General features: G+C 43.9%; 4 protein-coding genes across 4 annotated transcripts; all 4 read right to left on the bottom strand.

The window, feature by feature from the left end:
* Positions 1 to 1,097: 1,097 nt before the first annotated feature.
* Positions 1,098 to 2,135, bottom strand: AOL_s00083g118 (uncharacterized protein; the record flags this gene model as incomplete). Its single annotated transcript, XM_011125297.1, has 2 exons — positions 1,098 to 2,027; positions 2,094 to 2,135. The coding sequence occupies 2 exons, from the start codon at positions 2,133 to 2,135 to the stop codon at positions 1,098 to 1,100; spliced, it is 972 nt and encodes a 323-aa protein (XP_011123599.1).
* A 1,744-nt stretch (positions 2,136 to 3,879) lies between these two features.
* Positions 3,880 to 5,131, bottom strand: AOL_s00083g119 (uncharacterized protein; the record flags this gene model as incomplete). The annotated part of the gene is made up of 2 exons (XM_011125298.1): positions 3,880 to 4,373; positions 4,462 to 5,131. 2 exons carry the CDS (start codon positions 5,129 to 5,131, stop codon positions 3,880 to 3,882), a joined length of 1,164 nt encoding a protein of 387 aa, XP_011123600.1.
* A 1,574-nt stretch (positions 5,132 to 6,705) lies between these two features.
* Positions 6,706 to 7,900, bottom strand: AOL_s00083g120 (uncharacterized protein; the record flags this gene model as incomplete). Its single annotated transcript, XM_011125299.1, has 2 exons — positions 6,706 to 7,139; positions 7,234 to 7,900. The coding sequence occupies 2 exons, from the start codon at positions 7,898 to 7,900 to the stop codon at positions 6,706 to 6,708; spliced, it is 1,101 nt and encodes a 366-aa protein (XP_011123601.1).
* A 3,474-nt stretch (positions 7,901 to 11,374) lies between these two features.
* On the bottom strand, positions 11,375 to 11,755 carry AOL_s00083g121 (uncharacterized protein; the record flags this gene model as incomplete). Its single annotated transcript, XM_011125300.1, has 1 exon — positions 11,375 to 11,755. One exon carries the CDS (start codon positions 11,753 to 11,755, stop codon positions 11,375 to 11,377), a length of 381 nt encoding a protein of 126 aa, XP_011123602.1.
* Positions 11,756 to 14,316: the final 2,561 nt, after the last annotated feature.

A 14,316-nucleotide genomic window follows, 5' to 3' on the forward strand; every position in this document is an offset into this window, starting at 1 on the left:
CGTATCTGATGTCGTTAAGACTCTAATGCGGAATTTACCTACTCCCAAATGAAACATTGTCAAAAACATTTTCTTATGGCCCAAATTCTACGTAAGGATGAAATCGCTGATTCTTCCACTTAACTCCCTGAGTATGGTCAGTTGTTATTACGATATTGAATTCGAAATGAAGAGTTGCCGTTGTGCGAGTGACAAAGTGGTTAGGACTAACCAAATATATTACACAATCGTCCCACCGTCCAGCACCCGCCAATGCAATACGAAGCCCTGCTAAAGTGTTCCTGGAACAAGGTTAAATTCAGTCATTGTACTACCTTACGCTCTGGAAGGTTTGCGAGTGCGATTTTTGTGTTCCTGTTTTACCAGAAACATATTATTCTATTGTCCCCGGTGGAGGGGCGTGCTCACGGCTATATGCTTATGTTAGGTAATATTTGGGAAAAGAGACGCTCGGTGCTAGAGTATGTACTTGCATACACCAAAGCTTGATCGGTTCATCTAGAAGTTGATTGAGACTAGCGTATATGCGTATTTCTTGATTTGGGTATTACCGGGTATACCTGACTTCGAATTCTGATTCCTCTTTAAGCTTTGTCATGCAACAGAAGAAATTTAAATTAAGTTTAATTGGTAGCTCATTCGGAAATACAGGTCCGGGACGGCCTTGATTCTGAAATTAGTCCTGGAAATGGAAATATTATCAGAGATGCTAATACCGTTCCACAACGAGGAAGCTGATCAGTCAGGTGGCGCTGGTTGCACACATAAGAATAACGCTAATCAATGAGCGAATATTATGGGATGTAGAATTCGAAGATTCATGGCTAGAACGTTTTGTCCGATAACGATATCCTAGCGCCTAATCATTTTGGGGTGTCCTAAACTTCAGCTGGCACGCCTATGCCTTTAGTCTAGTCGCATTCGCGGAGGGAATTCATAAATTTGTGATACTCTATGCATCATATCGATATCCCTTACTATAGCCCCTTCTCACTAATTCCGGCTTTATTCTGCATTTAAAAAAGTCGCGATCCCGGCCGCGCCGTAGTATATTCTCTTATACATACACAAATCTTGTTCTCAATCCACCCCTCCGTTTAGACATAGATAGCAGCAGTCTTTTCATACTCTATGGCCCCTTTCGTGGATTCTTCGAAGTTTTCTTGTGGCAGGTTGAGTAACTTGTTCTGAATATTTGGCATGGCAGCCGCCTGGTCGGGGAAGAAAGCTCGGGTGTACATAGCCATACCAAAACCTCTCCAATCACCGTCTTGCTGGAACATCTTGATAGCACGATCGTATCTCTCCTTGTGATTCTCGTTTGTAATCTTCCAATCGGCGTCAGTTGTGCCGGTGACCTTCTTGAGCTCTTCAAACATATCATTCTGGCTGACTCTGAAAGACTCAACACAGAAGGATTTTCCGAAAAAGCTGCTGATGGTTTCCTTGTCTTCTGCGCTTTCAGGGTAGAGTTTGAGACTAAGTAGGCCGGCAGTCCCACGGCCAACCTGATTCCAGGTCGAAGTGCTAATTTTGATGTCGCCACTGTCGATGCGAGTGAATTCCCTCTTTTCAATCTCAAACCCGTACCGGATGTCGCTGCCCCCAAGACTGAATTCATACCAGAATCCGCCATTTACTCCGATGAACGGTATATTCTTAGATTGGCAATATTCTCTGATCTTAATGACTCTTTCTCCGATTAGCATGTCGCGGAGAAGTTGTGGATTTCGCTCGGAATCGTATCCCCACTCGTTGGGAATCACAAACTTGACGCCAGCTTCTTTGGCAGCATCAATCAATTTGGTTTGAGTATCTGGTGGCGCAGCCACTGAAACCGTAATAACGAGGACGTCTTGACCACGGAGACCTTCAACTAAGGAAGAAGCATCGTTGTAGTCGACAACCTTTGGGACAACTCCGGCGGGGAGTTTGGCTTTGCTGTCGGCACGGGTAATAGCGGTGACTGTATGCTTTCCACCTTTGACTAGCTCTTCAGCAATATATTTGCCTTGGTTTCCACCGGCCTTTAGACTTGTTAGCTTATTTATTTTCGAGGCCTCATGGGTGTACAACAGCAATAGGTTACTTACACCGACAAGAGCAATGTTGGACACATAGTTCGACGACGACATGTTGGATTTTGAGTGGAAATGTGTTGTAGCGCTTGTTTTGTGGTGAGCTAGCTTAAGATCGAGTCTGGCTTGTCGTAGCTAATAAGATCTTTTATATGATTTTGAAATAAAAATATTTTATACTATGTAGATCTCTTTTGTTAATCGAATATTAATAATGTCTTGGTATCTGGGACTCGGTTTTCTGTAATTTATAGACTCTTGACTTTTGAGTCGCGCGGATTTTTGAAGTTTAAGTCCGGGCAACTGCGCAACCGCTTCGATAGGCCACGGAAATCAACCCGAAAAATTACTGGATATGGATACCTTGGGGCCGGGCATAATTATTGCCGAGAAGCTAAATCGGCGATAGTAAAATACATAGTGGGGTTTAGAGTTAGGCATTCAACTTCGCGAATTCGTCAATTACATGTGTAATTACCTGCGAGTACGGACTGCGGATGCTATTTTCCTACCGGCAGTCCGTGTCAATCCATGTACGCATTGACTTTGTATGCTCTTGATTACATTATCTTCCAGGAAGCATTACCAATTAACCTCACGACACCGGAGACGGGACTAGCCGAGTAGGTTTATTTATGTAATTGCACTTTTTGCCCTGACAAAATATTAATAATTGGTTAATCTTGTCCATACAAGAGAATTTCTCGATTATTGCAATGCTAAATATCATAAATTGGCTGATATATATAGACGGGGGCTAATTTGAGGGCTTGGCTCGAAGCTCCGAGCACCGATGCCCCGCATGCAAACAAGGCTTGTTACAAACAGGAAGATTTACGCAGAGTGTTCTTCACGGGCAAGGTCTGTGGTAGAATCAGTTGTGAATATTAGGTTGGATTAGAGTTGCCGCCTGGCTAAGTGAATGCGCCATAAATACTGTAAAGAACTAGGAATGCGTCATGCGATATCTTAAGAACATAGGCGAAGTCGAGTATTATACCTTTGCAGAAAGATACTCAAGTCTCAAGACTCTTGCGGTCTTGGCCCCGAACTGAATGTAATGTCGGCTAACTAGCTTCAAAGTTGCGTTAGCTCCATTACCATCAAGGAAAAAGGAAGAAGAAAACTTGATGATACTGATATCATGATGGACTACCAATGACTAAGCCTAGGTTTATTTCGGCTTTGAATTAACCCGAGGGTTTTGAGTTCCACCGATCCGGATGGTTCTGTTTCCTATGGATGCAACTAGTTGCATGTAACAGGCCTAACGACTGGCCCATCGTATAAGAATTAAATTAAACTAACATACTGAATATCCTAGCGCGAAAACCTAAGTGCCAATTCCTCAAGGTATAAAGGTTATATAAACATGTCTTGATCGCCCTTCCTCAAAATTGGAGAGTAGAATGGGTGAGGATTTGTTTTGTTTTACTTTAAAGAAACTCTGGCGAAGGTACGGAATGGATATCCAGCTTCCAATATACCTAGGTATTTCCTAGGAGCTATATGCGTACCACCAAAAATGTCTGTAGCACTGCAGAACGAAGGCCTGTTCGAATATATTCGAGCCCCATCGAGGCGACTTTGATGCCAATGCTAACATATTTATGGTTACTTTTGGTCTCGTTGGTGTTGCTTTTAGATTTAAATTAATTTAGGACTAACTTCAAAACTTAGCCAACCTGAGGAGCGAGGTCTGCGGAATTTAAGCCATAGACAAAGTTTAAAATTACTCTGTCATATGAAATATAATGTGCTTATAAGCTTTTAACGATCTCAATTGATAAAATATATAGAATTAGGTAGCAGGGGTTCTTTCTAATTTCTTTGGAGTCTGGAATCCTTCAAAACTATCAACATCCGGGTTCTCTCGTTTCCACAAAGAGCTTTTACTACCTCTAGCTCTAGGAAACCTTGACATTGCCTTGTTTGCCAAAAAGGTTCCATACCCAGCAGCGAGCGCTCCTATTCTAGCAAGGGATTCAAAACGGGGGTCTTCAAATTCCTCAGGACCTTCGAGATAATACGGTTCTTTGGTATCAGGAACAAGTTGGCGCCAGCTTGGTTTTGTTGATATTAAATCTTCCATATCCTCCATGTAACCTTGAATTTGATGACCTCCTCCCCAAATCTGGTCGCTGTAAGGATCCGATTGTATTCTCTTATGGCTAGGATCTCCCACAGGGCCTTTAAAATACTTTCCATTGTTTTGTTCTCCCTTTTTATAAAGAACACCGCCTCTCCCACGTATCAGGTCGTCTTGAAAAGCGAGAAATTCTTGACACGCACAATCTAATTTCCCCACAGAGGGGCCGAGTTAGTCCACACTCATGATCATTCCCTGTAAATTATAAATGGTACTGAAGAAAGGCTGACTTACTATATATTAACTGGCAAATGTCAGCCTTCACCTGAGTATCGCAGTTAGCGCTTGTATCGCTAGGCTTGAGCCCCCACTGGCCCTCTTCGTCCTCAAGCTCGGTCTCACAGTCACAATCCAGGCAATGTAGCGACCTTTCACCGATAAGGTTAAGGACACTGGCCTCACCGAATTCCCTGACTAAAAAATTCCAGTCGACGTAGTAGTCAGGCCCAAGACCAACATTGTCCCAAGAAGCGTAGTTAGAAACCGTAGCTCGGATAGTCTCGGACGGATTATGACAGTCTACTCTCATATCCGCCCAATAAAACAAACCTTCGCGGCCTGTTCTGCGATTGACAGAGATACCGGTGCTGTTAGAAACTGGGGGCTGTGAATCCTGGCCAGGAACCTTGTCTCCGAAGCGTTGTTCCTGCTTTTTCTCTTTGACTTGAGTCGATGTCTTATCTTCTAGGTCATCTTGGAGGGGCCGTGGAACCGTTTCAAGGCTCTGGATACTAGGGATGGGCTGAGGTTTTGTCGAAACCACGGTCGAAAACCCTCTTGTTCTTGGTTTTCCTGTACTGAGCCGGTTGGGAGTTTGAGGTCTGGGGTCCTTCAAGACATTTCGCAACGATGTGCTTGCCGAAAATCCAGCGAGAAAGATTAGAGTATATAGAATCAGGATCATTTTGTGCGTGTATTTGTCTGAAGCGCCTGCCATACTCTGAATTCAAATAATATATGTATCAGAAATACCATGAAACCAAGCTTGTGAAAGCTATTATGCTGTCCTAAATTCTACCGGACATGAGGTCATCAGCTCTAGGTCGCGATTGCTGGTATTTAAATCCTTGATATCCAAAAAATAATAATGGAAGCCATAGAAACCGGAAGCGAGTGAGGCGAGGGTGTGCCACGGGAAGGCAAGAGAGTACAGAGTGAATGAGAATAAGTTGTAGATGTGCCCAAAAAACGCCTTAAAAAATCTAAACCTAGTGACTCGGTTGTTAGTATAATGTTAGGTTAAAGAAATCGAGGAATATATATATACCTTGTTGGTTTATAATATACTTTCCAAGGTATAAAGGCATTGGCATTCGAACTCCAACAATGTTCCCACTGTAATGGGAGGATATCAAGACAGGAAAAACAACATCGGGATTAACTGCGCATTGGTTTGGAGGCAAGACGGGTGCAAGTTCAACTGTGCATGCTATGTTGGAAAGGTGGTTATGTGCATCTAAGGGTTTAGGTCCGTACTCGCTAGGTGCTTATACGATAGTGTTGTCCAGCAGAGCCATCCTCAAATCCAGGCTCGTATACAATCATACGCGCCGCTTTTTAACGCCGCTAATTTTCAAAATTATAAACGTGTAAGGTTGGTTAAATGGATTTAGGACACCTAGCTATCTCAAGACGCGGATCGCGAGTTAGACAACAAGGTTGGTTTTTTTTGTGTTAGGATGCATGCTACGCTCCAATACACATGGCCTAACTCGCATTAATCATGCGCGATGGCAGCATGTGCATATAATAAGAAGCCGGTCGATGTAAAAATATGCAGTGTGTGAGTAGATTAGGTGTCCAATGGGAAACTTTCTAAAACATGATTTGAAACCGTTAGTTGGTTATATTTGCGAACTTGGTCTCGAGTATCTAAGTGGTGTCATTGATACGCTCAATCTAGCTTCTACTCTGCTGTATAGCTGAACCAACCGAGATTTGTAGTATTAGTACTTTAGGAAATCTGTTATAGTGTTCAAGTTCCCAATTGATATTTTACCAATCTCTCAAATCCTGGGCTTAGCTTACAATCGATTATAATTCTCGGAATAGCATGTATGTATCCCGTATAAAAATAGAGGAAAAGTACAAGTAAAAGTGAAAACTAAAAACTAACATTCAAAATAAACAGTTCAAACTCACAAGTGGAGAATATTGGCAGAAGATATATTGCCTAGGCCGAACGCTATTATATAGAAATATTTATAACCACAAAATATTTGTCTCGTACCCAGACCTGGAAGCAAAATGTGTTTTTCAGCTGAATATGAATGGGGCCGGTATTGATGTTAATTAACACATTAAAATATATTGATATTCGAGCCTTTCAGCTAACACTATAACCTGAAAACAAGAACTGCAGGCTAGTGCTATGAGCGTAGCATAGGCAAACACATGGGACCGCCTTCACTAGCTAGTTTTCTGGGAATTGATTAGCTTTCTCTATCATCTTGCTACCGTCATGAAGAGACGCAGTATCTATCGAATTTGGGATGAATTGCCAATAGTAGCCCTACCATCCGTCTCAATGGCCCTTTTCCTCTTTGAAAACTGGCTTGACCGAAACTGCAAATTCTGTAGCCAGTTAAGCGACGGGCGCCCAAACGCATCCAGCTTGTCCGCGTCGCTTTCTGGGCCTTCAAGGTAGTATGGCTCTTTGGTGCCAGGGACAAAGTATTTTTCAGACTGTCCACCTGGCAAATCTTCGAAGATTTCCCCTTCCTCGCGCGGTTCGGTATAAGACATTGGGAAAATTGCCCCGGCTCCGTACGTCTCTTTTCCAAGCGCTGATAGTCGAGAACCTGCTGGACCTCTTAGGTATCTACCTTTTGTATAGCCAAAATGCAGCCTGCCTGTTTTTTGACCTTTAACTGGGTCATCTTTATAGAATAAAAATTCTTTACACCAGCAACCTAATAATGTAGACCAGGGGAAGAAGTACGAGTATATTAGCAGCGTGATTTTCGCCTGCCGACGGAGGGAAGACATTATGATTTCATCTCGTACCAAATATAAGCATGCACCTAGCTGCAACGCCATAATCAGGACATTTTGATTCCAGGGTTCCGGGCCTCAATGCGTATACTGCGGCGTCTTCGTCCTCTAGAGCGTCTGGAGCCCCATCTCCAGCGGCACAGCTGCACTCCTGGCACTCTCCTGCCCGCTCCCAGAAATATTCTATTGCCCGCTGGATTGAGGGAAAGCGCCATCTTGGATAACTCGAGAAATATCCTTGTTGAAGATATCGAGTCCCAGCATCAAGTCGTCGAAAATCCTCGGGCGTCCTTTCCAATACCTCCTGGGGGCTCGCACAGTCCACTATCATATCAGCGAGATAGTATCCCGTTGGAATGTTGATAGGCCCTTGGAAACCTCCAGTCCGTTTATCGGGTTTCAGGGTGATGGAATCGTTAACGTTACGACTAATAGTTTGGCTTTTCTCTTGAAAGCCATCTATTCGAGACTTATTCTGCAGTTTTTTCTCATCGAGATGAACAGCAGGCGGAATCATTGGGGTAGTCCGGTTCATGAATAGTTGTGTCTGATTCCCTGAATGGGATAACTCGACATGGGCCGCCCCGAGAGGTTTTGCCACTGCCTCCTGCAAAATCGTTGATACTAGGATTAAGATTATGAGGTTCAGTACTGGAGGAGTTCCTGCAGAGAAACCCATGGCTGAATTATAGCTACTATTAGATGATTAAGTGGGGATGTGAACCTCGTTATCCGTTTAGTCGATCCTTGTTCGGGTCTGTCGTTAACTAGTAGCGAGGAGATACCATCTAAAATCTCGGGTGACTGTACCTTTATAATATCGAATTTCGGTCTGAGACAAAGAGCCACTATATACATATATATATAGACAGTTCCTAAGCAATTCAGCCCTTAAGTCCAGATTGACAGGATAACCAACATGTCAACAGTGAATCGCGATGCCTGGATTATGCCTTAGGCCAGTTGACATTTTACAGAACCCGTCATTCAAGTACGTATGTAACGTATATGAAAGCTATTTAGACCGCTTAGATCATCTAGAAACCTTGATCTTCTAGGAGCTCTCTTCTCCAACTCCAAAGCGAAAGTGGTCCAGTTCTAGCACCAACTTTGAGTTTCGCCTTTTCTAAATTTATCCTTCGATAGTCTTAATGGTTGCATGGCCAGCGGATAAACTAGTTAACTTCAGAATTATTTAATGAGAAGGAGCTCTTTATGGCACCGAGTAGACACCGGAAATGAGACTAGCGGAGTATTGTATGATACTCACATCCTCAGGCGAAATTAATGAGACCCTGGTATATAAGTAACTACCTAAATACTACCTCTTAACAATATCGTACAGTTAATTCTGCTAAGATTCGTGTGTTGCATGTTGTCTGTTTTATATTAGCTGCCTGGGTTCGAGACTAGGTATTATAATTATATTAGCTATATGAACACATTGCATTAGCCCAGCCTCGGCAATGTATAAATGGTTTCCGCGGTATATCACCGGTCTTAATAACAGATTATGTCGCTATTACTGAGGAGCTCAGGCGCAATAAAGATACGTTGGCGAGTAGCTGAACTTGGAATCTGCGTCATACCTAGGATTAGATTGAAAGATATAAATTTAGATGGCACCACTACTAGTGCAGACGGCTTGCATCGTTGGCCTGTGGCCTGTATCGTTCGGATCGAGTTTCGGAGAGCTAAGGGCCTAGAATTTTAGAACTAAAGAAATATGACCCAAACAAGTGCCACTCGGATATTTCGAGCCGTTAACATGCGCATATGCTTATTCTACGTACGTGTACGTGGTTATCTGAAACCAACGGTGTCAGTCCCAAGAACGTGGGTGTATGAGCCAACTTTTGCAACGCTCATTATCTGTCAATGCCAGCTTGCCCACTCCACCAGCAGCCGTCAAACAAACCGATCCGCTGGCCTCGATCCAACATTGTTACTAGCTATGCCGTCAGTACATGTACAGTTTTTCTGTTAGCTAAGATATATTTCCTCTTTTTCTGTGTCCAAGTATATATACTAGTATCGCCTAATTGATGGTCCTGACGCATCACAACAAACAAATTTGAAGCAGCAAGCGTCAAGTTACGTGGCGTTATATATACGTAACCCGTCGGCCATGGCCGTATATATGGTTTATGGTTGCCCGGAATAAGTGATGTATACCCCCCAGTTTAAATTTGTGTTACCAGACAAGGTTTCAATAATTTACAAGGAATTCTTTAACCCGTTTAGGCAGTTCCTCCAAAAGATGGTTCTTTAATTGGGTTAGTACATTTGGTTATTGATACCAATTGATATTCATCGATAATACATACAGGACTGGATATATATCCTTGGAGTTTTTTTAACGAATGTCCGATCTTCCACTTGGCAAGTGCTAGAGTACTCGAATACTTAGTACATATATCGTTTTGATTTTAAATATAAAGTTTCAAGATCAATCTTATAATATCTATTCCCTCTGCATGCCTCGTTGTTAGCAATCAATTAATGATACTGTAAACAAGAGCAGCGCTAGTTTTCATAGGGTGTCTTAAGCCTTCATTAGCATCACGAATATAACAAGTATATAAACTTAATTTATATGAGTCCGAGAGAAAATGCCAGTATTTAATTAGCCTGCAATTATTGTAGATATAGGAGACATCTATACCTATAAAGTGAGGCAGCTATCAAATTTAAAGTTCAAATTGATGTTGTATAATTATATAAACGGGTTTCCCAGCAGTTCAAATGTACTGCCCTTCAAATCAGAAAAGTGGGAGATAGTTCTATTTCGGTCGAGTATTTTGGCGGAAACAGCGGATCCATGGAGGTCGAGGATGACATTATATTTTATAAAGAAGGGGGCTTTACGCGGCTGCGACTTCGAAACGGTTCATCTCAATCCCGCGTGTGCGGTTTGGTTAGCACCTAACGTTAGAGCCATTTTAGCATTCGTACCTCGATCGGGATAGTTGGGCTAATTATTAGAGTTAAAGTGGTATTCCGTCCGCAATGTGCCGCTGCCTGTTTCATTCAATGTATGCTTCATCAAATGGCAGCTGGATCCCAACTTCAAGGAATGACGTTATGTTATGCCGAAGCCCACGCTTAAGATTCGAAGGTTATCAAAATGACTGCGAGAATCTTCATTTTCTCACATGGTCTGGATCCAACTGGCGATAATGGATGAAGCAAATGTTGCACTTGGGCCATAGAATCAAGATGTATATATAAATATTTAGATTCAATTTACTGTGGAGAGGCCTATTAGTGAGATATGAAACATCAAATCCGTAAGCTAAGCTTGCACATATGTCAACTTTAATTCAAAAGAATTGGGCAACTCTTTCAAACTACAAAAAGTCTCATGCAAAAGAGCCCAAAAGCCGGATATAACGTTATGTAATATTAGGTAAGTTTATGGTTTAGTATTTTGCATGCTAGACTTTAGGATTAGGTGGCGTGGATTTCGTTTTTCGGCTGCCTCGTGGCCGAGAAGAAGTGGAGTCACCAGTCGAATTTAACGGCAGAATAGCAAGAGCCCTGTAACTGTTAGTTAGATTTTCAGAAGGAAGGGGGAAAAAATTAAAAAATTAGCACACATTCTTATTGCACCGTTGAGGCTCAAATGACTCAACTCTTGAGCGAGTTCACTCCTTGTCTCTGAGCTCTGGTCAAAAATTGGTTTAGATCTGTGGTCAAAGGCTGGACTTGTGGGATTTAATCCTCTAGGTTTCGGATCAAGACATGGAAAAATGCCAGTAAAAATATAGTAATATTGGGAATAACCATGAATGTTTCATGTGAATTAGAGGATCCGGAGTTTGCCTTCGGGGGTTGTTCAGTAATCCGCCTCATAGACGGAGTTTGGTCGTCGCAAGTCTTCGTGAAAAGAAAGAACAAAAAAAAGAGAAAAAAATCCAATCCCAGGAGTGGGAGAGGCAAGGTATGTGCCTGTCCGCTGTAACACTACGCCGACAGAATATTATTTACAGAATCAAGAGCACATGACAAGAACAGGGAAATAAGAAGTAGCATCGCGTCTCCAGGAGTATCACCGTAATATAACCATCAATCAAGACTAATCAAGCCGACAAACCAAAATATATAAAAAAAAACAAAAAGCCTAACGCCCGTCGTCGCCGATCCCAATGCATCACCGCCTAAATTGATGTTCCTCAAGCTTTTGTACCCAATCTCTATAGTCGTAACGTGGTTGCTCCGGTGCGTCGGAGAGGACATTGTCGATGGACATGATATCGGTTATCTGTGATCTTGACCGAGAAGGCGCATCAAGGCTATTGGCACTTTGGTTGGAGACGCTTGATAGTGAAGGGTAGTTTGCTTGGCCTGTTGGACTTTGAGCTACGGTCGGATTGAGACTCGGGAAATATAATGAACTGGCCAGTGCACGACCAGCTGCTGACTGCGTAAACGGCGGAGAGCAAGCTCTATTCCGCTTGACACAGCGATCACACCGATCCGGCCATTGCCGGTCAATAGGTAAGCACTGGAATGGGAGATCGAGAGTCAGCATTGTGAAACGTAGAAGTCTTTTGAAGGAAGCCGAACACCAACATACCACTTGATGATGCTTCCTGCAGGCGTCACATCGATGTCGATTCAGCACCCGTCTAGTGCTTTCCGCCTGTGACGGTTGGGTAGCGGCGCATATGTAGCCATATTTGGCACAGCGCTCGCAAATCTCCGGTTCGCCTTTGGGAGTCTCCCGTAGGCACTGCCAAAACACCGCCGAGTTAGATGATATGATTTACGCCTTTGGGATAGAGCCAGATCCTCGATCCTCGGACCGCCAGAGCCGCGTATGTTTCAGCGGGATCTAGCCCGGACGTCGGATTGTCAGGCGTGGATTCATCGCACCTTCTTCTTGTCCCGTCGACAATAAAAACAAGTCCCCTCGTCCTTTACACCTCTCGGCATGGATATGGTCTAGTTGTCGGATATTATCCAATTTCGTGCCTGGATTCGCCCCGTTCTGTTCTCGAAATCATAACCGGTCTATTGATACCTGTCTCGTCGTCGCCGGCCCAAACTCGTGCAGAATCCTCGATGGTACGGTTCGTAAGTGTCGAACCAGAATTTTTAGGTTGTAAAAGTTCACGGGAGTTCAAGGGATTAAATATTATTTTCTCGGTTGTTTGTTGAATCGGGCCATTCAAAGGCGGAATGTGTCTTGGCACGATGCTACCTTACTGGCCTTAGCACCGAACGAGCCCATGGCCATGGATGGGACTGGCACTGGCTTGGGCTTGGGCTTGGGGCTCACATAATAGGCATACGGCCATTAACAGCCATGGGGCCAGTCGGACATCGGTTTCGCCATTCCCGAACGCGGTTCCCGATGTGCGAGAAGACAGAGGAGGTGGATATGCATACATGTTCCATTGGCTGCAGCCGGGGGGTGTATATTCGAACAACCTTGAACGATACTTTTTTCCTTTATCAGAAAATAACAAAACCTCGGAGAATGCATCGTAACTACAGCCAGGCCACTCCCTCCTCCTACGAATGCAATTGCAAGTGGGGCGTTTCATAAAACGACACAAAGATGACCTTAACTTGGACATAATATGTCATTTCAGCCTTAGCTGCACAGGTCATAGACGCGCACTGAGGTATGCCTCATACATGTCGGCGTTTTCGCTGTCAGGGGAAATATTAGAACACGCACATGGGAAGCCTAGTTAGTCTCAGGATACACTGAACAGTGCCAGTACTCCTTAAAGTGGGAGCATTTTGGAGGTTTGCAAAGCGAACCTATCCCACCACTACAGCCATGCATCACGTCAAAATCCAGAGAGATCGACCCTAGCCTGTCCACATTCAGCCGTCCAGATCCAAGTTTAGGCTCCGCCACAATCTGGTCCTAGGCCCTATCGCGATTCGGATTCCAGTGAGGAATGACAAATTGATGCTGCACAGTCCTTGCACCTGCGGAAATGTTCCCATAGATCAAGCTTAGTCAGGGCGAGATTAGGTTGCACACGACCCCAGCGAAGACGCCTGCTGCTTCGTCGTCACAGAGCAAAACTGATCCAAAAGAGTAAAGAGTCCCTAGATTAGCTAAACAACCATCCACATGTCCCCTCTTCGCTTCTTGTGGGGGCTGTGAGGCATCACCCTATCGATTCATACGCTGGATTCGCTATCCCGCCTTGGCATTTATAATGCTGTAATGCATCTTTGGAGGTCCAAACAACCTAGTTTCTAGAGCCACGCGCGCATATCGAAGCATTTTATGGGGAAGATTGTTCCTGAGACATGCAGGCTTCCAAAGCGAACAACACAGGCAGGATTGACTCCCAGGCGGCTTCGAAGTCCGATATATCCTTGCCAATTATCGCCGGTCTAATTTGGGCTTTGATATCCGGGGTTTTTTTGGTCTTGATATCGATATTCAGGTACCATGTAAGTACTATACCATCCCGTCTCATGCGCGCATGCAGATGCGTTGCTCAGCCTCGTTCAAGGCGTTTCGGCCACAGCAGCCGATCTAAGCTATGGAACAGGTCATTAGATCCCATCAAAGTCCTCAGTGGTACGGTACATACCGGTATCGCCATTAGCAACAGTCACCTCATAAAGGAGTTTTGTGGCTGAAATGACTTGAATATAATACATATGGAAGCAGTTGGGTGAGTATTTCTCGATACTTCAGACCCACCGGGTACCCTCAACGCTTTTATTCGTCAGCTCTGGCCCAGCCCCGAGCCAGACCTCAACATTGAATGTCTAGAAATATCCCCCAACAACATGGCAATACAAAATCAACACAATCAAAGTTCTGCTCTGCCGTCTAAAAACCAATTCGAGGATATCTATACCTCGGGGGCTTGTGATAACCATTCCATTTACGCTTGGATGTCGGTATACGTACGGACATTATATCGGCTGCAGCTTCTATGCGGGCTGGTATCACAGATTCGCTTAAAGGTCAACATCCAAGTATGCATCCCGCCCGTTGGGGTCTAATTTTATACTCCTGCTTCGCCCCTTCTAGCTTCTTTGCGTCTTCTGGTGGGATCCACATACTGGATCCGCTTAGTCAGTATGTCTTTCGATAACCAACTATAGAAT

Source organism: Orbilia oligospora (assembly GCF_000225545.1).
Source record: "Orbilia oligospora ATCC 24927 unplaced genomic scaffold scaffold00083, whole genome shotgun sequence".
NCBI lineage: Eukaryota > Fungi > Ascomycota > Orbiliomycetes > Orbiliales > Orbiliaceae > Orbilia > Orbilia oligospora.